Genomic DNA, 25735 nt, shown 5'->3' on the forward strand with positions numbered 1-25735 from the left:
TTGTCCAGATATGGACATGCAAAGTCCGAAATACTTCATCTCTTTCATTGATGATTACTCACGATACATGTATATCTACATGCTTCATAACAAAAACGAAGCACTTGAAGCCTTTAAGGTTTTTAAGGCTGAAGTGTAGAAGCAATGTGGAAAACATATTAAGATCGTGATAACTGATAGAGGTGGAGAATATTAGGGTAGATACACTGAGAATGGACAAGCACCTGGTCCGTTTGCGAAGTTTCTCCAAGAACATGAGATTGTTGCCCAATATACTATGCCTGGTTATCCGGACCAAAATGGCGTAGCTGAGAGGAGAAACCGAACATTATTGGACATGGTGAGGAGCATGTTTAGTATCTCTAAACTTCCTAAATCCTTGTGGACTGAAGCTCTTAAGACAGCTGTGTATATATTAAACCGAGTTCCAACTAAGGCTGTCCCAAAGACGCCATTTGAGTTATTTAAAGGTTGAAAACCGAGTTTGCAACATATACGCGTTTGGGGTTGTCCTTCTGAAATAATAGTTTACAACCCACATGAAAAGAAACTGGACCCAAGAACTATAAGTGGATATTTCATTGGGTATGCCGAAAAATCCAAAGGGTACAGATTCTATTGTCCATCTCACAACACTAGAATTGTGGAATCAAGAAATGCAAAATTTCTTGAAAATGACTTGATTAGTGGGAGTGATCATGACATAGTTTTTGAGAATGATCACATTAATGCACAACCCTCTTATTCAAATGATAGATTGGTTGTTATTCACACCACTCAAGACCAACTGGATGTTAGGCAACCGATTACTGAAGTTCCACAAATCGCTGATGAAAATCCAGTAGATCAAGTTGTTAATGAAGAACAACAAGAAATTGTTGATCAACCAAACAACCTTAGGAGATCTACTAGAATAAGAAGATCAGCAATATCTAGTGATTATGTTGTGTATTTACAAGAATCAGACTTTAACATCGGAGCCGAAAATGATCCTGAAACGTTTTCACAAGCCATGAGTTGTAATGAGTCAAAACTATGGTTTAATGCTATGAAAGAAGAAATGAATTCTATGACATTTAATGGAGTCTAGGGATCTTGTTCAGTTGCCTGATGGTGTAAAAGCCATTGGATGTAAATGATCCTTCAAAACAAAGAAAGACTCATTAGGCAACATTGAAAGGTATAAAGCAAGACTCGTTGCTAAATGATTCACTCAGCAGGAAGGAATCGATTATAAGGAGACTTTTTCTCCTGTATCTAAGAAAGATTCTCTCCGTATCATTCTAGCATTAGTTGCACATTTTGACTTCGATTTACAACAAATGGATGTGAAAACAACTTTTCTCAATGGAGAACTAGAGGAAGATGTTTATATGAAACAACCTGAAGGATTCTTCTCTAGTAATGGTGAGCAATTGGTTTGTAAGCTTAAGAAATCTATATATGGATTGAAACAAGCTTCCCGTCAATGGTATTTAAAATTTCATGATGTTATCTCTTCATTCGGATTCGTTGAGAACCTCATGGATCAGTGTATATACCAGAAGGTCAGTGGGAGTAAGATTTGTTTCCTTATTCTATATGTGGATGATATATTACTTGTAATAAATGATAAGGGTATGTTATATGAGGTGAAACAATTCCTCTCTAAAAACTTTGATATGAAAGATATGGGCGATGCATCTTATGTCATTGACATTAAGATACATAGAGACAGAATTCGAGGTATTATAGGTCTGTCTCAAGAAACCTATATAAACAAAGTTTTAGAGAGATATCGGATGAAAGATTGTTCACCAAGTATAGCTCCCGTTGTGAAAGGCGATAAATTCAATTTGAGCCAATGCCCAAAGAATGATCTAGAGCGGGAACAAATGAAAAACATTCCTTATGCTTCTGCTATTGGAAGCTTGATGTATGCTCAGGTTTGCACTAGACCTGACATTGCATTTGTTGTTGGGATGTTGGGAAGATATCAGAGTAATCCAGGTTTAGACCATTGGAAAGCTGCAAAGAAAGTCATGAGATACCTTCAAGGGACAAAAGATTATATGCTTATGTTCAGACGAACTGAGAATTTGGAAGTGATTGGCTACTCTGATTCAGACTACGCTGGCTGCATTGATTCAAGAAAATCCACTTCAGGATATATTTTCATGCTAGCTGGTGGAGCTGTATCTTGGAGAAGTGCAAAGCAGACATTGACTGCTACTTCCACTATGGAAGCTGAGTTTGTATCTTGTTTTGAGGCAACCTCACATGGTGTATGGTTGAAAAGTTTCATTTCAGGGCTTAGAATTATGAATTCTATATCTAGGCCATTAAGAATATATTGTGACAATTCAGCTGCTGTTTTTATGGCTAAAAATAACAAAAGTGGTAGTCGAAGCAAGCACATCGACATTAAGTATTTAGCCATACGAGAACGTGTTAAAGATAAGAAGTTACTTTTTGAGCACATTAGCACTGAATTGATGATTGCGGATCCTTTGACTAAGGGCATGCCACCATTGAAATTTAAGGATCATACAGAAAGAATGAGACTTGGTTCTTTTATATAATTTTGTTGTAAGAACAAAGTTAATGAAACTATGTGATATTTTCTCATATTTATTGTGTACACATTCATTGATTTGAGAAATATCAATAAAGTTGGATCTCGAATAAATATAAGATTTATTCATTAAGTTATACAGTTTGAGATACATAATGCATTGTGATACATGGAAGATAATACTCGCTTCTAGAGGAACTATCGCCATGATTCATGTGTTTTGTTTTCTCCTATGGTAAATGAGATATATGAGTCAAGTGGGAGAATGTAAGAAAAAAAATGACCCATATTAATCAGAAGAAGGAAAGACGTGTAGGAAATGACGACGGCCATTACCTACAACTTTTGACAAACGTGCTCAACTTTAGAAACTTGAGATACGTACACGTTTCTTCTTCTGAATCTCGGCTCCCGATATACTTATCGATGGTATGACAAACGCCTATAAATAGAGCGATTGAGGTCCTAAGCACACACACCTCATAAGAAAAATACACCATCTAAAGAGAGCGTGCAGTGCTTAGAAGGCTTCAACAGACTTCAACCGAAAGGAAATCAGAAAACTTACAAATTTCTCGATGGCAGGAGGTAACGCTCGATCCGCTTCCGCATATTAATTATCATGTTTATATATACGTGAAAACATGATTTTGAGAAAAATTCTGACAATCAAAACTTCATGTGATTCTGCTTTTGGTCTTGTTTCTTGAGTGAGAGTTGAAGAAGTACCCGATCCGGGCTTCAACCATCGGATGTATGCCCTCAAGTCAAAATTCGTGACTGCGTCGGCCACGAGCTGCTTCTTCTTGGGTACCTGCACGTAGAATTGTGATTCATTAGCTTGTTTAATCTCTATTTTATTCATGAAATGTGACAAGTTTGTTTTACACATGTACTTACTGTGGGTGCCAAGGTAGAGGTACTTATTCCCAAAATTTCTGCCAATTCTCTAGCTTCCCATCTTCCATTGGATGGTGCCTACATGTATGAAATTAATACCGTAGAAAATAATCATATATTGCTTAAAAAATCACTATATGGTTAAAGATTTATCATATTATATATATATATATATATATATATATATACAGTATATATATATAGACAAACCTAGCAACTCATCTGTACTTGGACACCCCTCTTGAGAAATCACTGCTCTTTCTGCCGTGTGATAAAGATATATTAGTTCAGCATTAATGAACTATTTTACATCACAAAGGTGAATGAAATGATTAAAAAACTATACCTTCTCAGTGAAGCTAGGTATTCTTCTCTCGTGAGTTGTGACACTGCATGATTCCGATTTCGTTCTCATAATCAGTTCTCTGCAGAAAATTTATATCGAGGAAACTAATACTACCGTTTGGTATATGTAGATTGAATCAACTACGTCTCATTCTTCACACCACGAAACGGTGGTAATTTGAGCATTTACATATTTACTTGATAGTAAAAAGAATTCACTGGGAAATTGGTAAAAGTTGAAGTCCCACGATATTTTAATGAAGCTAAATCGTAGGCCCTTGCCGCAGCTTCCTAATCATCATAAGCTCCAGACAATTTTTCTAAAAAATATTAGAATGTTCTGAAAATAATTACTTATAATTAAAATTCTAACTAGATTTCTGCGAAAAAATAAAGCAAGATCACTCACTAGATAAACTCTCCATCCGTTGCGAAATTCAGCCACCAGGCCATGAAACAAAACCACAAAATTCAAATATATTGACAAAAACTCAGGATTTTCGCAAGAAAATAAGAGAGAAATTGATAGCAAAAGAGCCGAGTTCAATCACCTTGTTTCCCCTTCTTCTTTTGCGTGACGTTCCAGGAGAGGTTATCCCACTTCGTATCTTCCTGTCCATCTGTGCCTGCTGACCCCTCGAAATCTTGAACTTCTCTTCGTACTTGGCGCGGAAACCGAATCGTGCTGCTGCGTCTGTGTTTCTGATCTTTTTCTCCGCTTTCCAGGCGTTGCTTCAAGAGTCTCGCCGCCATTGGAATGATCCAGTACTGTAATTTGTGCTTCCCCTGGAAACTGATCTTCAATTTTTGCCATTGCCATTTCAAGGGTTTTCAGCAAATTTTTTTTTCGGAAAACTTGAGGATCGTGGATGTTTTTCAGGCGTTTATTATATGATCCTTTGTTCTGGTTTTGGTTTTATATTGTTTTTCTAGCATACTACATTTTATATTGTTTATATTAATTACTTGGGGTATCTTCAATTTGCTTGGCATCTTACGTTTCCAACATCGAAATTAACGTCTGAAGCAACGGAATATTCAATTTCTTATTTGTTATTTTTAAAGGAATTTTTCTTACCTGAGTATATATGGTTACAAATTAATTGTGGTAAATCTTATAAGTCTCTTCTAAATTATACACATTTAATATTAAATTTATGTATACTTGAAAAAAAAAACACTAAAATCCATGGGAAAATTTAGACGTATTTGAAATTTGGAGATCAAGCAAGCCACTTATATCAGATTAACACAATATATTGATTCCACACAAAGTTGTAATTTAAACTTGGATGCAGTTTTAACAATCAAATTAAAACACAAAACTACTTTTATTTATGAATAAACAAAAACTTGTGCGAGACGGTCTCACGAGTCGTATTTTGTGAGACGCGTATCTTATTTGGATCATTCATGAAAAAATATTACTTTTTATGCTAAGTGTATTATTTTTTATTGTGAATATCGGTAGTGTTGACATCGTCTCACGGATAAATATTCGTGAGATCATCTCATAAGAGACCTACTTTTATGAATAAATAACGATTTTAAAAATGGGCAAAAAGAAATTCATATGTTTTATTAAATAAATTTTAGGCCAAAATTAATCCAAAGTCAGGATGGTCTACTTAATTATCATGGTTTAACTTTTAAAATTGTTAATATACATGAAAAATGAATGTTTTGGTTGTAAGAAAATATTTTTAATACTCAATGAAAAGAGTGCCACTAAAGTAAAGCCACATAAATAGATGGTTGGGTTTATAATTTTTAGACCGATCAATTTTCATATTATGATAATTTTATTGGAATTGTTTTTTCAATATTTATTCCTTTTATAAATGTTATTAAATCCACCCAGTCCCAAAAATATGAACATTAAACCAAATGCATGTACATGATTTATATATTCTTCTTTCGTTCTTGTCTCGGCCTCGCCTGCCATATTCTTACAATTTTAACAAGGTATCCCGAGCTTGCAATTCATCCAACCGGCAAATCTTGTCATCTCTGCCACGTGAGTTGCCGGAGCAGCTGATATCTTATCGTATACCTCCGGGTGCTTGCTCGTCCAGATTGGATCTCCAGACTGAACAAAGAATGCACCTCGCAAGAACATGTCGCCTTCAGATCTCCATGTCCACTGTTTCCACACTGATTCTGGTGAGTATTCCCTCTTCGTCACCTGCATTTTTTCCCCAAAATTGATCGTGTAAGTTGGTATCATTGTCATTTTAGTCTTTTAATTATTCCCGTTTAACTTTTAGCATTAGTTTTGCTCGTTTCGCAATTAGACTTCATATCAATGAAAAACAGACTAAAATCACAAAAACATCAAAGTTATTGAGCTCAAACCGAACTGTAACTAAACAGATGGCGTAAATAACAATGAGTTGAATTTACATGATCAATTAACGAAAAAATAGGTTCTGTTACGTACCTCCTTGGCGAAAGGGTTTTCCGGGGGCGCGATGTATCGGTTTCCCTGGCTAATGATGGTGGGGTGTTGGCTGCCACCGATGGCATACATATTCCAATGAGTGTAGTCGTTGTTCACAACGTGGATGTAACCCCATCGGCACCGAGGCATTCTTTGCACCATTCTCTTCCCAAAATGGTTGAAAGCAACAGTTATTTGCATTTTCTGGTCTTGAGAATAGCTATCACTCGCCCCAAAAAGCATTGCCTGTACGCGTAGTTCTATATTTTTAACACTTGTGCTATAAATTGATATGACTTGATATACACAACCAAAGTTTTGATCCAATATTTGTTGATCTGTACCTCGTTGTGATCAGTGAAGTGGCTGTTGGAGATGGTGACACCGGTCGAGCCCTGTATGGCATCGATGAGTCCGTCGTAGCAGTTTGTCATGGATACATGATCAATCCAGATATCCTGCGATCCGAATATCGAAATACCGTCCCCATCGCTCATAGTTCTCAATCCAAAATGGTCGACAGAGTCCCTGATCAGGCCACCAGTCCCACGTACAATGTTTGAGATCCTCAGCCCATGTATGATCACATTTTTCACATACTGAATTGTGATCCCCGCGCCATTGGCAACATGGACCCTCGCGCCACGTGCATCAATGGTCTTGTCGCTCTGCATGATCAATTCTTGTGTGAGCCTAATGACCATGTCGCGCTCGAATATGATCCATAATGGTTCCTTTTGGATCACTGCGTGGCGCAGGGTTCCTTTTTTCGGGTCCAAAATGTTGTTGTCTGAGGGGTCGGTCACCACATAGATCTTGCCATTCTTTCCACCCTTGGCCTTGTAGCCGAAGCCCAGCGCACAATCCGCTAGCCTGAACCGGTTGCTGGCCCAGTTGGGCTGGCATCTCCAGCACCTGTCAATAGGATTGGTGGCCTTGCATGGACCATTGTACCGCCTCCTCCTTCCTGTTAGCTGCCTTCTTGTGCTATTCAAGCTCAAATGGTCATCCCCTATTTCCTTTAAGGTCCTGGTAAACATTACATATATATATATACACACACGCATATATATCACAAATATTTCACACATAATAATCAAGAAGATTTGAACTGCCAAGAAAGAAAAAAAATCCTTGTTATTTATTACCTGTGGACATGCATGTTCAAGTGATTAACAATTTTCTCGGGTCGTTCCTCGTAGGATTCGAGGGTCCGGTTCCATGCCTCATCAGCTCGTCTCCTCCACACTTCGTCAAATTCTGCATAATGAGCTCTGAGGCTCGGAAGAATCGAAGCAAAAGCAATAAACAAGACGATCAAAGGGTTGCATTTAGTTCCATGCATATTGGTATGTCCTACTTTCTTTATTTTTTCTTGAATTTTTTAAATGATAACGGTCTAGGATCGAACCCTCTAGCTCTTCGGGTTCAAACCCTTTATTTTAGTCGACCAGAACGATAAAAAATTGTGTCAAGAAATGAATATATATTTAAAATATTGTTTACGTATTTGTTTAAATACAGGATTCAATGGCAATGGAAGCAACCTCGGCGAATATTTAGGGGAACCAATTGGTTCCGTTGGTTCTCACGTCGTATCGCCAACTATATCCAATTTTATGGCCTTTTTTGTGGTAAAATAATATTCTACTAGTCAACAATATTATTAACACTGCTAATATTAGATGTTATATAATGTGTCCTAGCTGAAAACTATGATCATTTTCGTTCAAATTTTGTTTCATCGAAGAATAGATATTAATTCTTATTTACACTTTAGCCTATGAAGTCTTATTTATATTATAAAAAAAATTTCACTAGCGGCATTAAATTTATTTAAGATGATAGATGTGTTGAAAAGATCTTATAAGTAGTCAACATAACATGTTTGGCCGCTTGGAAACTGTTTTAAAAAACGTTTGGGTACTCCCCAACTTATTTAAAAAATCTTTTTTAATAACTTTAAAAACACATATAATATATTGGCAAAAACTTGTGTGAGATAGTCTCACGGGTCGTATTTTGTGAGACAGATCTCTTATTTTGATCATCCATGAAAAAGTATTACTTTTATGCTAAAAATATTAATTTTTGTTGTGAATATCGGTAGGATTGACCCGTCTCACAGATAAAAATTCGTGAGACCATTTCAGAAGAGACCTACTCAAATATATTATATGCAAATTAATTTCAAAATTACATTAGTAATAATAATTATATATTTATAGTGATGTGTAACGAGTAAAGGTGAAACTCTCTTTTTTCTTCTTCTTCTTTTTTTTTTATTTGAGGAGAATAATATATCATTAATTATAGCGAATGAATTATTTGTGAGCACTAAAAATGACATTTCTTGAGGAACATACACCTCACTTGCATTATCTTATTGCCGAATAAATTACATGTAGCACACACCCACGAGCGCCACGTGTCCTTAAGCCCTCTAAAACCAACGACAACCGCTGCCCATCAACGGCCAGAAAGACTTGCCCAAGGAAAAATAAACACCAGATGTACATATTAGGTCGAAGAATCGTGGGCAAGGAACCGGGGATGTACTCTGTTATCGGCAAAAGAGCTCGAGGTTCTTTGTTTCGATTATTGTTAAGTGTTTCTTGTTATTTTTGTTGTGTGAATTAGCTGTGATTTTTTTTCCTGGAATTAGATCTTCTGAACAAGGATTACTCGAGCGACCAGAAGTTTACGATCAGCTCCTATTCTCCTACTGGAGTTGTAAGTATTTTGTGAACATTTGTAGTGTTGTTTCACGGATTTGGATTCGTTTTTACGGGTCTCGTGATTCTATTTTGGGAAGTATATAGTTAGTGCAGTAATGTATTTACGTGCATGTTGTTTCAGCTATGTATTTGGATTTCGAAATATTGATCGATATCATTTTACATTTTTTTAGTGCGTTTGTAGTTTTTCTTTTGTGGTGTGGAGAGGTGCATGATAACTGTTCACTCTTCGTTGTTTTATTTCCTGTGAGTTTTAAAGATGATCTTTCTGTTGATAGACATTTTTATTGGTTTTTACGATGTTCGTAATCACCAGCTCATGCATTAGGTGCAGCGTTTTGTTTGTATACATCAAAATTTTCTTTTGTTCTCTAAATGTCTCCGAGGTCTACAGTTGAAGTTTTTCTGAACTTGTACATGTTCGGTGTTGGAGATTCTCGTGTGAAGACTTTGTGTGATTGATTCATAAATTTACCGTATTGCTGATTGGTGTCGAAGACATGTTCATCCGCTCAGGATCCATCTTGGCTATAATAAGCTCGGTCATCTCCTGATATAAACATCTCTGCTCAAATAATAATAACCTGTGAGAACGTGGAAATATAGCAACTTAACGGATGCATGACATTGCAATTTTCCCTTAGTTCTACAATCATAAATCCAATGCCTTGAACTTAACTAGCATGTTCGGGCATATTACAATCAATATTTTTACTAACCTCAACTGTTTAGGTGGCTACAAAAATCTGTATTTCACCTTGATAAAATCTTTAATCAATATTATCAAAACTCTATTATCCATCTAATAATGGTGTGTATTTTTAGAAATATCTCTCGCCTTTTTATAACATCAAAACCCTACTTGCAATCGTTCGTCGCTTACTGAGGAAATCTCTGATAAAAGTAATAGTCTTAGTCAAACAAACCACATTGAACAAGCTTTTTGCGACTCACCCGTTGTTAGGAAAAAATATCTTAACTTGTTCATGTGTATGAGAAGCTCTTTTCCCTACAGACATATATCTATCTTATTCGGATTAGAGATTCTTTGGATTATTCATTTCCGTATCATCTATAATGTCGTAACATATACATGTGTAATTAGTAAAAATCACTTTTCTGTGAAACACACATCTTAATTGTTGTTAAATAACTAATTTTCTATCCTATATTATTTAAATATGTCATTAAATATAAGTAAGCTAACCATCACTATAACAAATTAATATATTTTAAATTTATTACCTAACTATTATACAATTAATTTAATGATAACTAAATAAGATCACCTTACATTAATATATATTTTTTTTTTTACAAAAGAAGGTCGTACTATTATTTATTGAAGAACAAATAGTGGGTGTAATTTAATCTTGATAATTTAAAAACACGACTTTTTTAATAAAAAAGATTAATAATATAATTCGATATAATAATTGGGCCAAAATAGAATGGGCCTTTGTCTTTGTCGGAATCGATTAAGCCCAATTTCCATCCCAATTTGCTTTAGCACAGAATTTCCCAGACCGTTCAGCAAACGATTCATTAAGAACAGCAGAATCGGTCTTCGGACGCAGTGCAGTCCATTGCGTTGAATTCAGTCATTCGACAGATAATCCCATCAAGATTTCGTTGCTCGCCGCGGAGAAAAGGGACAGATTTTGATTGATGGTCATGGGCGTGCGGATGTTTCTATTATTTTCTCTGTGTTTTTTGGTTCATTCGTCTCATGGGTATGACCTCTTTTATTGGAAAAAAAAAGTATGTTTTGATTCGAAAAGAGAATTTTTGTCTCATGGGTCTCTTCGTCATTGTAGAATGTAGATCGTGGCTGTGCTTTTTTTGGTATACTAAGAACTGTTTTTGATTGGATTGCAGCAGCAAAGAGTCGGTGCTGAAATTGGTTACTGGTGCTTCATCATCTCCGTTGGATCCGACCCGGGTCACCCAAATCTCTTGGAGTCCCAGGTTTTTCGCCAAAGACGCGTTTTTATAGATATATTTTTATTTTTTGTCAATCACTTTATGTGATCTATGATGATGGTTGTTTTGGTTTTCTACAGGGCTTTCGTATACCGAGGATTTTTGACTGATAAAGAGTGTGATCATCTCATTCTCCTGGTTAGCCTATTACTTCGTTCTCGAACCTTTTATGCTTGTGTAATGGGTACGTGGTTTGATGAAATCCATGGAAATTGTAAGCTTTGTGAGATGATGATGTACGTGTATTGAAGAACGTGGCTAGTGCTTGTACTGATGTTGTTTTTCCTTGCGTGTTCTCCATCTATTATACTGTGGAGTTGATCATTTTCCATATATTTTATGTCTGTGATTCTTCGAGGAGTAGAAGATAGACGAAGATGGTGGTTGCTCCGGCTTTTAAATGCTTTCAATCCGAGAATTTTAAGAATAGTTTGATGGCTTCTTTTTTTGAATTTATTATGAAATGGTAATGGTGTTTGAACCTAGATTTTGAAAATTGATGGGACTTGTAAGAAATTAGTATTGTGCACTCATTTTATAAAAAAATGAGAAAATTCATGATTGTGTAATAAATGTGTTTTAAATAGTTTATAAAATTTTTGTGAACAGGCTAAAGATAAGCTAGAGAAGTCTATGGTAGCTGACAACGATTCTGGCAAGAGTGTAGAGAGTGAAGTCCGGACGAGTTCTGGCATGTTTATCAGCAAAAAACAGGTAGTGAAATCTTGATTCTCTTAGCCTGATTCAAGCAATTTTATTAGCATTGTTTCGAAATTTGAATCTTTAGACCATCAGTAGTGTTTAATTTGTCTTTTGATTAGGGTTAGATACTGCTAGGAACATAGTTTCGGCATATGTGGTCTTGATTTTCTGTAACAAATAAGCATACTGAAATGTTGACATTATGATTTGTGCTAAATAAAAATATTATCATCTTACGTGTAAACATAATCATTTATTCAATTTTCTACTTTGAAGGATGACATAGTTGCTGGCATCGAGGCAAAACTTGCCGCATGGACTTTTCTCCCTCCAGGTACTCCGAAACAACCATGTCGAGGACTGGTTGTGTTATTATTTCAGTCTATTCTTCTTACTATTTGTATTTACATGTGATGTAGAAAATGGGGAGGCTATCCAGATATTGCATTATGAGCACGGACAAAAGTATGAGCCACATTTTGATTATTTTCACGACAAGGCCAATCAAGAATTGGGCGGTCATCGAGTGGCAACTGTACTTATGTATTTGTCGAATGTTGAGAAGGGTGGGGAAACGGTTTTTCCTAATTCAGAGGTAAGTAATGTTGTGTATACTTGCATGTATCTATAGAGGCTAACATAAAAAAGCTCAATTCTTTGATAACATTATTGATTGTGCAGGCAAAAGATAGGCAAATTAAGGGTGATGATTGGTCTGACTGTGCTAAAGAAGGCTATGCAGGTATGCACAACTTCACAATTTACTATGCAAAATTGATCGCATAAGTGCCACAACCCTAGGTCAACATGTCCATGCAAACACGACTCCACATAGTGGGCTCTGTGAGCAACTACTTCATATTTATGCTCTTTTCGACTGAAATAAAAAGACCAAAGTGGAATGGACTTTGATAACTTTGATTCCTCTCTAGTTTACTTGTGGAGATGGGAGTGTGGTTTTCATTTTTTATGTTTCTTTAAAATGACTTTCTTATACCGTTTTCCTGTTGTTCTTTTAATAGTGAAACCAAGAAAGGGTGATGCCCTGTTATTTTTCAGCCTTCACCCTGATGCAAATACAGATCCTTCTAGCTTGCACGGTAGCTGTCCTGTCATCGAAGGTGAGAAGTGGTCGGCTACGAAGTGGATTCATGTGAGGTCTTTCGATTCCCCAGCCCGTTCAACAAGTGGTGATTGTGTTGATGAGAATCCAAATTGCACGTCGTGGGCTCTTAAAGGAGAATGCGAAAAAAATCCTAACTATATGATAGGCTCTAAAGAGGGTGCGGGTTATTGCAGGAAGAGCTGCAAAGTGTGTTCATCCAAGTAACTTATCCTAGTCCTTTTCATTTAAGTTGAGAGCAAAAGTTACCTGTGATCATAGTGTATAATCGAATGATGTTGTCATAATACCAAAATCGAACATATATAAAGGGGAAGAAGTGCATTCAAGCAAATTGCCGTTGCTGTCTTTACTTTGACTTTGATTTCGGGAAGACAGATAACCGTTAAGAGTGCATTTTATCGATTTGATTATCTATTAAATCGCTTTTTTGAAGGTCAAATTACCAAAAATTATTATTTTTTAATTAATGAAATCCATTTCACTAAAATCCGATTAACCGAAATGATTTTTCGTCGAAATTAGATGTCTGAGAAAAAAAAAGTCCAACTTCTTGAATCCGAACTAACTTAATCGGAATAACATAAATAAAGTATAAGTCTAACCAAATTTGATATGAACCAAAATATACGAAGTGGAACCCGAGTGACTAACTCGGTTCGCACGAATTAATTTGATTAAACCGAGCTTTGGGTCATCTATAATTATCGTCTTGTATTACACGGGTTTTAGCGGTGTATTCGTTGTAGAGATTTATTGATTTTTTTTAGATAACATACTTTTTTTGTAGAGTTGATAGATTTATTTTGACTTTTTCATAATCTCATAAATTTTTACATAATTTTGTATATTTATTTTGAATGACTTTTGTTGATTTTGTAAACTTTTTATTAGAAACCTATGAATTTTGTAATTTATGATTGTAATGCCCGAGATTTTATATCGTGTTAAATTACGATTATTGATTTTAATCGAGACAATTATGAAAGGGCTAACCGAGACACGAAATGAGATCGCGTGTGAGATTTGTTGTGCGAGGACCGTAGCTCTCGCGCACATGCGCGTCATGATGCGCGCACATGCGCAAGATGGACAGAAGGCCCCGCGCATATGCGCGAAGTGAGTGCGCGCATATGCGCGAGCATATGTTACCAACGTCCAGAGAGCCTCGCGCATATGCGCGGAAGGCGTCGCGCATATGCGCGAGCTGCCGAGAAATGATGTGCGATGACCAGTAGGTCTCGCGCATATGCGCCGGTTGATGTCGCGCATATGCGCGAGACGTGTTTCTTGAAGGAACGAGCCACGTTTCCTTGAGCATGCATGGTATATATATATATATATGTATTATATGAATTCATTTCATCATAAGAAGCACGAAAAAAGAGAGAACCGAGGAAGGGAAGCTCCAAATCCTTACGCCTTTTTACTTTAATCCGCCCGTCTGATTTTGAATCCGACTTCAGTACCGAGTTCTTATCAACGCAGGCTACAACTGGACGTAAGTTTTGTTACGTTTAGACATGTTCTGAAATTATGATGTTGTCAGAACTAAATGGAATTCATATATGATGTTCTTGACATGTTAGACATCATAGAATCGAAATCAGATTAAAGAATAGACTGTTTATGAAATTGTTATGAATTTCAGAGTTGAATTAGTTGAGATTCTATATCAGAGTTGTGTTATTATTCAGATTATGAGTTGTACTGATACTGGTTATGAATTCTGGTATTATATCTGTGATGTTGAGATAGACGAGGTTATCGTGACTGTATTGTTATGCCGTCGAAACATCAGTAGATTGATATTGATCAGATTCAGTATTGATTGAGATTGATCAGATTCAGTAATGATTTCGATTGTATCGTGATATCATTGATATGAATTAGATTGTACCTTGTTCAGATATGGATCAGATTATGTACTGATTTGAGTATTGATCAGAACAGATTTTGAATTGAGTTATATACTGATATTATAATTATGCAATTGTCATTATCAGATTGATATGGGCAGACTTGACTTCGAGACTTCGTCTTCGTCAGAGGGAGAAGATAAATGTATAAATAAATGTTGATTCGGGATTGCACAACTCGAGTTAGGTTTGACTTGAGTTTCCCAAAATCACATACTTTACTTTATTACATTGATATTTGCAGATTATCAGATTGATATGTTTAGTCTATTGAATTATAGCAGAGCCAGAGTTTGAGTCTAGGGCAGATCAGCCTAGCTAGGGCAGAATCGCCGAGTCTTTGTCAGAACCGCGTAGACTCTAGACTTACGGTGTATCGATGAGCTTGGATGTAGATCGACGTCTATTGTAGATATTCGATACAGCATACCAAAGTCTAAATTAGATCGGGATCCCTAGATTAGAATAAGAGATGAGTCGAGTCTTAGATATCGAGACTAGAACTTGATTTACAGATTTGTATTAATTTATGTTTCGTAGATTACGATTCATGTTTTATTTACAGACTGGTATTGATACATGTTGTTTGATTATGCTACATGTAATAAGATATAATTCATGCTTTTATGTTAATTCAGTTAACTGCATGTATACATTATTTATACTGGGATTTATTCTCACCGGAGTATCCGGCTGTTGTCTTGTTTTGTATGTGTGCATAACGACAGGTGGGACATGATCGGGGTCAAGAAGATGATGAGAGAAGACGAGTTTAGAGTGGTGATTCCGGACTTATTGTATACTTGGTTTAATACTTGAAATTTAGTAGTGAACCTTAGACTAGTTTGAATAATTGTTGTACATTATTGTACTTTTATACTGAGATGTATATTAGTTAAATTACATTACGTTCCGCACTTATATTTTAAAAAGAAAAATTTTTAGACCCTGTTTATCTTAATTGATAATTAAATCTCAAAGATGATTAAGAAGATGATTAGCGTCCGGGTCCCAACAACAGGTGGTATCAGAGCGATAGATCCTTTAGACTGAGATAGAAGAGAATGAGCGGGGTAGATTGAGTTTTCTTTCCTTGCATGTAATTGCTAGCATGAGAATTATTTTAATGTTGATTGACATTGTGTATGCTAGCATGAGATTATGTTTTACTGCTTTGAAATACATGGTTACCTGATTATCTGATTTGAGTTGGTATTATGTATTATTGAGTATGAATCAGATCTGATTCATGATCAGCAGTAAGATGATCAGAGAAAGATTGGAACAGATTTGTAGCATTTGAGTACTAATGTTTTGATAAGCAGATATACCTCCACGGAGAATTCCAGAAAGGAGTAGTACTTCGACTGAACAGATAGATGTATCAGAAACTCAGATGGAGATACAGTTGAAAGAATTTCAGGTATTTCAGCCGCCGATCCTGAGTGGTACCGAGACGTCTGAAGATTGTGAGAACTGGTTTGATGACATAGAAATACTGTTTGATTTACTTGATTATTCAGATGAGCAGAGAATTAAACTGATATTCCACCAGTTACGAGAGACTGCCAGGAGTTGGTGGATTACAAGTAAAAGAATGCTAGAACAGAGAGGTACAGTGATTTCGTGGGAAATATTCAGAACTGAATTTTATCGAAGATTTTTCTCAGTTTCGTACCGGGAAGATAAAAGAGTAGAGTTTGAGGATTTGAGACAAGGCCAACTGAATATAGAAGAATATGTTGCTAAATTCTCTACTCTACTGCGTTTTGCTCCTCATATAATTGGAAATGATGAAGCTGTAGCGGATCAGTTCATCAGAGGATTGAACTCGGAGATAGTTGCATTGATGAATATGCAGCGACCTTATCATTTTGCTGATGTCTTGAGTAAAGCGAAGAGAGCGGAGGCGAGTCTGACTAGACAACTAAAAAGGGTGTGTGCAATGCAACCCCAGACACAGCAATCCCCTCTCCGATTTGATCGCGGCAGTACGAGTGGAAAGCAAGATTTGCTGAAAGCTCGAAAGAAACCATTCAAGAAGTTAAGGAGCGGACTGAGCTGTTCAACTAGCTCCAGTGGTTCCAGCCCAAGTTATACTGGAGTGTATTGCAGGATTTGCGGAGGGAGACATTCCACATAGCAATGCCAGGGAGTGACTGGTAGTTGTCGTATCTGCCGACAGCCGGGACACTTTGCTAGAGTTTGTCCCCAGAGAGATTCCCGCAGATTTCAGGGAGCTGGACCATCTGGTGGTAGTGACCGAGGAACAGACCCAAGAGGCACTTGATGATATAGTGGCAGGTACTGTTCTTTTATGATTATATTGCATATGTATTGATATATATTAATGCATTTCTTACGATTGTCTTTGACTGAGTTGCATTGATATATACGGTACGTGTTGGGCCTGTATTGCTGTAGTATTAATTTTTGTACCTTCTGGGAAAGAAAAATTGATATCAGAGATTTCTGTGATATATTGTATACTACAGTAAGATGAGAATGAGATCGAGTTAAATTATGATGTACTTGTGTTTTCTGATTTGATTGCATTATTGACATTAATATGCTGAACAAGTACAGAACTATTATAGATTCTTTTTAGGAGAATATAAGATTCAGACCAGATATGACTGATAAGTAGAGATTTCACGGTAAGGATTCTAGACTCAGAATTTCTTTGATATTTGTGTTGTCTAGGGACTCGATTGTTACAGAAAGGAGCAGATGGCATCCTTATGTATTCAGTAGCCATACTGAAATCTAGTCTAGCATTGGCAGATTTGCCAATGATATACGAGTTGGCTGATGTTTGCCCAGATAAGATTTCAGATTTGCTTTATATCAGAAAGATAGATTTCAGAATTGAATTGAGACCAGGTACTGTTTATTGTTTTAGAATTCAGTACAGAATGATATTGAATGTACAGAATGACACATAGTAAGTTGAAAGAATTGAAAGAGCAGTGGAAGAGTATCGACCAGGAGTTACATCTGATTTAATGTTTCTCTTTGGCATATTTCAGTATGTTCAGAGATATTCTGATGATTTTATGCTCGTTGTATGTATGATATTTTGATATATTCGCAGCATCTGATTGATTGAATCGAATAACTGAAGATTGAATGGGATATTCGGAGAAATGTGATTATTGTATACAGAAAATTTTCAGATATGAATTCTGCTTGAAACAGATTGTATTCAGAGTATGCGATATCTGAAGTTAGTATACCGATTGTTCTTGACACAGTTAAAATTGTGAGCAGTGACTGAGAACGATACCGATATCAGAAATATCAGAGAATTTATTTTGTCAGAGTGGGCAGATTATATATCCGAGTATGTTTTGAACTGCTTGAGAATTGTTAGCTTCTAGATCAGTATAGATTATTGATATTCCGAATCTGATTTGATAGTACGGTTATTCTGAGTCAGTGTTTGATACAGATTATTCAAACCAAATTAGAACTGAATTCAAGAATTACGGCAGTTCAAAGATTTAACCAGAATGTTCAGAACTTAAATTTGATAATCAGAGCAGAACATCGATCAGAGTGGCAGATGTGTGATTTTTTTACTGTATGAGAATGATTATCTTATAATTTCAAATGTTTCAGAATTGTACAGCAGAATTTGATATCGATAGTCAGAACCGAATACCAGGTAGGTATTTTTCTTTCATTTATATTATTAACCGATTGGTTTTTATCAAATAGTTCGAATCTGAAATGACAGATGGTGTCAAAAACCCACAGTAGTAGATTCAGTTTTCAGTTGGTGACTGTAAATGTATGATATTCGAACAGATAGTTTTGATATAGACAGATTAAATCAGTTATGGCAGAATTTATGCTGAAATGTTGGCAGAATTATACTGAAATGTCTGAATCGCCAATAAATGAAGATAGAAAGATAGAAATCAGAAGAGTTATTACAGAATTGGTATATTTCTGACTAGACATGGGGAGTATATTTCGATGAAATTCGTAATGAAATTACTGTAATAATTTCCAGATTGTGATGTAATATGATTGTGATTGACAGATTGTTCAATCTATATCTATTAGTTTGTACCAGATAACGTACAAACATGACCAAATGACACAGATCGATGTCAGAAAAGTGGTCAGAATAACTAGAATGCCGAAGTAGAGTATATCGGATTGTGATTTTGCTTGATTTTGTGCTTTTGGCAGAAGGTATAGCATGATCTTATCTATGGTTTATAGATTGACGGATAGTTGGAGTAAACTATCTAGATACTGAAGGATATCCAGGAACTGTAGTGCTGGATTTTGGCACTAGTGACCTGATGTCTTGTCACTTTATGAATTACTGTATAATGATAGCTATCAAACGAGTATTGAGATAGCCACAGATAAGACATTGTACAGTGAGTACTGCAGATTTCCGCTGAATGGGAATGATATTACGGTGACATTTGAGATTGAATTTGATAACAGCTGATGATATTGATTTGGTATGAGCTGTTGATTGGTATATACGGATATTGTATAGCCAGTAATTGCAAGTAATTTGATCAGAACGGTTTGATAGAATGAATTTTCTGAAGTAACCTCTATTATACATTCCTTCCTTATCTGATTTGATTGTCTGTGATTTCGAGGACGAAATCATATCTTAGAGGGGGAGAAATGTAATGCCCGAGATTTTATATCGTGTTAAATTACGATTATTGATTTTAATCGAGACAATTATGAAAGGGCTAACCGAGACACGAAATGAGATCGCGTGTGAGATTTGTTGTGCGAGGACCGTAGCTCTCGCGCACATGCGCGTCATGATGCGCGCACATGCGCAAGATGGACAGAAGGCCCCGCGCATATGCGCGAAGTGAGTGCGCGCATATGCGCGAGCATATGTTACCAACGTCCAGAGAGCCTCGCGCATATGCGCGGAAGGCGTCGCGCATATGCGCGAGCTGCCGAGAAATGATGTGCGATGACCAGTAGGTCTCGCGCATATGCGCCGGTTGATGTCGCGCATATGCGCGAGACGTGTTTCTTGAAGGAACGAGCCACGTTTCCTTGAGCATGCATGGTATATATATATATATATGTATTATATGAATTCATTTCATCATAAGAAGCACGAAAAAAGAGAGAACCGAGGAAGGGAAGCTCCAAATCCTTACGCCTTTTTACTTTAATCCGCCCGTCTGATTTTGAATCCGACTTCAGTACCGAGTTCTTATCAACGCAGGCTACAACTGGACGTAAGTTTTGTTACGTTTAGACATGTTCTGAAATTATGATGTTGTCAGAACTAAATGGAATTCATATATGATGTTCTTGACATGTTAGACATCATAGAATCGAAATCAGATTAAAGAATAGACTGTTTATGAAATTGTTATGAATTTCAGAGTTGAATTAGTTGAGATTCTATATCAGAGTTGTGTTATTATTCAGATTATGAGTTGTACTGATACTGGTTATGAATTCTGGTATTATATCTGTGATGTTGAGATAGACGAGGTTATCGTGACTGTATTGTTATGCCGTCGAAACATCAGTAGATTGATATTGATCAGATTCAGTATTGATTGAGATTGATCAGATTCAGTAATGATTTCGATTGTATCGTGATATCATTGATATGAATTAGATTGTACCTTGTTCAGATATGGATCAGATTATGTACTGATTTGAGTATTGATCAGAACAGATTTTGAATTGAGTTATATACTGATATTATAATTATGCAATTGTCATTATCAGATTGATATGGGCAGACTTGACTTCGAGACTTCGTCTTCGTCAGAGGGAGAAGATAAATGTATAAATAAATGTTGATTCGGGATTGCACAACTCGAGTTAGGTTTGACTTGAGTTTCCCAAAATCACATACTTTACTTTATTACATTGATATTTGCAGATTATCAGATTGATATGTTTAGTCTATTGAATTATAGCAGAGCCAGAGTTTGAGTCTAGGGCAGATCAGCCTAGCTAGGGCAGAATCGCCGAGTCTTTGTCAGAACCGCGTAGACTCTAGACTTACGGTGTATCGATGAGCTTGGATGTAGATCGACGTCTATTGTAGATATTCGATACAGCATACCAAAGTCTAAATTAGATCGGGATCCCTAGATTAGAATAAGAGATGAGTCGAGTCTTAGATATCGAGACTAGAACTTGATTTACAGATTTGTATTAATTTATGTTTCGTAGATTACGATTCATGTTTTATTTACAGACTGGTATTGATACATGTTGTTTGATTATGCTACATGTAATAAGATATAATTCATGCTTTTATGTTAATTCAGTTAACTGCATGTATACATTATTTATACTGGGATTTATTCTCACCGGAGTATCCGGCTGTTGTCTTGTTTTGTATGTGTGCATAACGACAGGTGGGACATGATCGGGGTCAAGAAGATGATGAGAGAAGACGAGTTTAGAGTGGTGATTCCGGACTTATTGTATACTTGGTTTAATACTTGAAATTTAGTAGTGAACCTTAGACTAGTTTGAATAATTGTTGTACATTATTGTACTTTTATACTGAGATGTATATTAGTTAAATTACATTACGTTCCGCACTTATATTTTAAAAAGAAAAATTTTTAGACCCTGTTTATCTTAATTGATAATTAAATCTCAAAGATGATTAAGAAGATGATTAGCGTCCGGGTCCCAACAACAGGTGGTATCAGAGCGATAGATCCTTTAGACTGAGATAGAAGAGAATGAGCGGGGTAGATTGAGTTTTCTTTCCTTGCATGTAATTGCTAGCATGAGAATTATTTTAATGTTGATTGACATTGTGTATGCTAGCATGAGATTATGTTTTACTGCTTTGAAATACATGGTTACCTGATTATCTGATTTGAGTTGGTATTATGTATTATTGAGTATGAATCAGATCTGATTCATGATCAGCAGTAAGATGATCAGAGAAAGATTGGAACAGATTTGTAGCATTTGAGTACTAATGTTTTGATAAGCAGATATACCTCCACGGAGAATTCCAGAAAGGAGTAGTACTTCGACTGAACAGATAGATGTATCAGAAACTCAGATGGAGATACAGTTGAAAGAATTTCAGGTATTTCAGCCGCCGATCCTGAGTGGTACCGAGACGTCTGAAGATTGTGAGAACTGGTTTGATGACATAGAAATACTGTTTGATTTACTTGATTATTCAGATGAGCAGAGAATTAAACTGATATTCCACCAGTTACGAGAGACTGCCAGGAGTTGGTGGATTACAAGTAAAAGAATGCTAGAACAGAGAGGTACAGTGATTTCGTGGGAAATATTCAGAACTGAATTTTATCGAAGATTTTTCTCAGTTTCGTACCGGGAAGATAAAAGAGTAGAGTTTGAGGATTTGAGACAAGGCCAACTGAATATAGAAGAATATGTTGCTAAATTCTCTACTCTACTGCGTTTTGCTCCTCATATAATTGGAAATGATGAAGCTGTAGCGGATCAGTTCATCAGAGGATTGAACTCGGAGATAGTTGCATTGATGAATATGCAGCGACCTTATCATTTTGCTGATGTCTTGAGTAAAGCGAAGAGAGCGGAGGCGAGTCTGACTAGACAACTAAAAAGGGTGTGTGCAATGCAACCCCAGACACAGCAATCCCCTCTCCGATTTGATCGCGGCAGTACGAGTGGAAAGCAAGATTTGCTGAAAGCTCGAAAGAAACCATTCAAGAAGTTAAGGAGCGGACTGAGCTGTTCAACTAGCTCCAGTGGTTCCAGCCCAAGTTATACTGGAGTGTATTGCAGGATTTGCGGAGGGAGACATTCCACATAGCAATGCCAGGGAGTGACTGGTAGTTGTCGTATCTGCCGACAGCCGGGACACTTTGCTAGAGTTTGTCCCCAGAGAGATTCCCGCAGATTTCAGGGAGCTGGACCATCTGGTGGTAGTGACCGAGGAACAGACCCAAGAGGCACTTGATGATATAGTGGCAGGTACTGTTCTTTTATGATTATATTGCATATGTATTGATATATATTAATGCATTTCTTACGATTGTCTTTGACTGAGTTGCATTGATATATACGGTACGTGTTGGGCCTGTATTGCTGTAGTATTAATTTTTGTACCTTCTGGGAAAGAAAAATTGATATCAGAGATTTCTGTGATATATTGTATACTACAGTAAGATGAGAATGAGATCGAGTTAAATTATGATGTACTTGTGTTTTCTGATTTGATTGCATTATTGACATTAATATGCTGAACAAGTACAGAACTATTATAGATTCTTTTTAGGAGAATATAAGATTCAGACCAGATATGACTGATAAGTAGAGATTTCACGGTAAGGATTCTAGACTCAGAATTTCTTTGATATTTGTGTTGTCTAGGGACTCGATTGTTACAGAAAGGAGCAGATGGCATCCTTATGTATTCAGTAGCCATACTGAAATCTAGTCTAGCATTGGCAGATTTGCCAATGATATACGAGTTGGCTGATGTTTGCCCAGATAAGATTTCAGATTTGCTTTATATCAGAAAGATAGATTTCAGAATTGAATTGAGACCAGGTACTGTTTATTGTTTTAGAATTCAGTACAGAATGATATTGAATGTACAGAATGACACATAGTAAGTTGAAAGAATTGAAAGAGCAGTGGAAGAGTATCGACCAGGAGTTACATCTGATTTAATGTTTCTCTTTGGCATATTTCAGTATGTTCAGAGATATTCTGATGATTTTATGCTCGTTGTATGTATGATATTTTGATATATTCGCAGCATCTGATTGATTGAATCGAATAACTGAAGATTGAATGGGATATTCGGAGAAATGTGATTATTGTATACAGAAAATTTTCAGATATGAATTCTGCTTGAAACAGATTGTATTCAGAGTATGCGATATCTGAAGTTAGTATACCGATTGTTCTTGACACAGTTAAAATTGTGAGCAGTGACTGAGAACGATACCGATATCAGAAATATCAGAGAATTTATTTTGTCAGAGTGGGCAGATTATATATCCGAGTATGTTTTGAACTGCTTGAGAATTGTTAGCTTCTAGATCAGTATAGATTATTGATATTCCGAATCTGATTTGATAGTACGGTTATTCTGAGTCAGTGTTTGATACAGATTATTCAAACCAAATTAGAACTGAATTCAAGAATTACGGCAGTTCAAAGATTTAACCAGAATGTTCAGAACTTAAATTTGATAATCAGAGCAGAACATCGATCAGAGTGGCAGATGTGTGATTTTTTTACTGTATGAGAATGATTATCTTATAATTTCAAATGTTTCAGAATTGTACAGCAGAATTTGATATCGATAGTCAGAACCGAATACCAGGTAGGTATTTTTCTTTCATTTATATTATTAACCGATTGGTTTTTATCAAATAGTTCGAATCTGAAATGACAGATGGTGTCAAAAACCCACAGTAGTAGATTCAGTTTTCAGTTGGTGACTGTAAATGTATGATATTCGAACAGATAGTTTTGATATAGACAGATTAAATCAGTTATGGCAGAATTTATGCTGAAATGTTGGCAGAATTATACTGAAATGTCTGAATCGCCAATAAATGAAGATAGAAAGATAGAAATCAGAAGAGTTATTACAGAATTGGTATATTTCTGACTAGACATGGGGAGTATATTTCGATGAAATTCGTAATGAAATTACTGTAATAATTTCCAGATTGTGATGTAATATGATTGTGATTGACAGATTGTTCAATCTATATCTATTAGTTTGTACCAGATAACGTACAAACATGACCAAATGACACAGATCGATGTCAGAAAAGTGGTCAGAATAACTAGAATGCCGAAGTAGAGTATATCGGATTGTGATTTTGCTTGATTTTGTGCTTTTGGCAGAAGGTATAGCATGATCTTATCTATGGTTTATAGATTGACGGATAGTTGGAGTAAACTATCTAGATACTGAAGGATATCCAGGAACTGTAGTGCTGGATTTTGGCACTAGTGACCTGATGTCTTGTCACTTTATGAATTACTGTATAATGATAGCTATCAAACGAGTATTGAGATAGCCACAGATAAGACATTGTACAGTGAGTACTGCAGATTTCCGCTGAATGGGAATGATATTACGGTGACATTTGAGATTGAATTTGATAACAGCTGATGATATTGATTTGGTATGAGCTGTTGATTGGTATATACGGATATTGTATAGCCAGTAATTGCAAGTAATTTGATCAGAACGGTTTGATAGAATGAATTTTCTGAAGTAACCTCTATTATACATTCCTTCCTTATCTGATTTGATTGTCTGTGATTTCGAGGACGAAATCATATCTTAGAGGGGGAGAAATGTAATGCCCGAGATTTTATATCGTGTTAAATTACGATTATTGATTTTAATCGAGACAATTATGAAAGGGCTAACCGAGACACGAAATGAGATCGCGTGTGAGATTTGTTGTGCGAGGACCGTAGCTCTCGCGCACATGCGCGTCATGATGCGCGCACATGCGCAAGATGGACAGAAGGCCCCGCGCATATGCGCGAAGTGAGTGCGCGCATATGCGCGAGCATATGTTACCAACGTCCAGAGAGCCTCGCGCATATGCGCGGAAGGCGTCGCGCATATGCGCGAGCTGCCGAGAAATGATGTGCGATGACCAGTAGGTCTCGCGCATATGCGCCGGTTGATGTCGCGCATATGCGCGAGACGTGTTTCTTGAAGGAACGAGCCACGTTTCCTTGAGCATGCATGGTATATATATATATATATGTATTATATGAATTCATTTCATCATAAGAAGCACGAAAAAAGAGAGAACCGAGGAAGGGAAGCTCCAAATCCTTACGCCTTTTTACTTTAATCCGCCCGTCTGATTTTGAATCCGACTTCAGTACCGAGTTCTTATCAACGCAGGCTACAACTGGACGTAAGTTTTGTTACGTTTAGACATATTCTGAAATTAAGATGTTGTCAGAATTAAATGGAATTCATATATGATGTTCTTGACATGTTAGACATCATAGAATCGAAATCAGATTAAAGAATAGACTGTTTATGGA

At 36.4% G+C, this 25735-nt stretch overlaps 2 protein-coding genes and 1 long non-coding RNA gene across 4 annotated transcripts; 1 reads left to right on the forward strand and 2 right to left on the reverse strand.

Annotated features, from left to right (window-relative positions):
• Window positions 1-3128: 3128 nt before the first annotated feature.
• Window positions 3129-3881, reverse strand: LOC142548293 (uncharacterized). The gene is made up of 4 exons (XR_012820954.1): window positions 3801-3881; window positions 3665-3715; window positions 3455-3532; window positions 3129-3368 (listed from the first exon to the last, which is right to left on the reverse strand). It is a non-coding gene; the product is annotated as an uncharacterized LOC142548293 (long non-coding RNA).
• Window positions 3882-5606: 1725 nt separating this feature from the next.
• On the reverse strand, window positions 5607-7709 carry LOC142549809 (putative pectate lyase P59). The gene is made up of 4 exons (XM_075658979.1): window positions 7388-7709; window positions 6584-7268; window positions 6240-6485; window positions 5607-5984 (listed from the first exon to the last, which is right to left on the reverse strand). Exons 1-4 carry the CDS (start codon window positions 7582-7584, stop codon window positions 5757-5759), a joined length of 1356 nt encoding a protein of 451 aa, XP_075515094.1. The 5' UTR covers window positions 7585-7709; the 3' UTR covers window positions 5607-5756.
• A 2770-nt stretch (window positions 7710-10479) lies between these two features.
• On the forward strand, window positions 10480-13137 carry LOC142549810 (putative prolyl 4-hydroxylase 7). Of its 2 annotated transcripts, none has more exons than XM_075658981.1 (8): window positions 10480-10710; window positions 10856-10945; window positions 11041-11098; window positions 11570-11674; window positions 11939-11996; window positions 12082-12257; window positions 12344-12404; window positions 12685-13137. In XM_075658981.1, the coding sequence occupies exons 1-8, from the start codon at window positions 10646-10648 to the stop codon at window positions 12990-12992; spliced, it is 921 nt and encodes a 306-aa protein (XP_075515096.1). In that variant the 5' UTR covers window positions 10480-10645; the 3' UTR covers window positions 12993-13137. The 2 variants fall into 2 exon arrangements, with proteins under 2 accessions (XP_075515096.1, XP_075515097.1); XM_075658982.1 differs by having other exon boundaries at window positions 10481-10710; window positions 10859-10945.
• The last annotated feature ends 12598 nt before the right edge of the window (window positions 13138-25735 follow it).

The sequence above is a fragment of the Primulina tabacum genome, chromosome 6 (assembly GCF_025594145.1).
Source record: "Primulina tabacum isolate GXHZ01 chromosome 6, ASM2559414v2, whole genome shotgun sequence".
Classification (NCBI taxonomy): domain Eukaryota; kingdom Viridiplantae; phylum Streptophyta; class Magnoliopsida; order Lamiales; family Gesneriaceae; genus Primulina; species Primulina tabacum.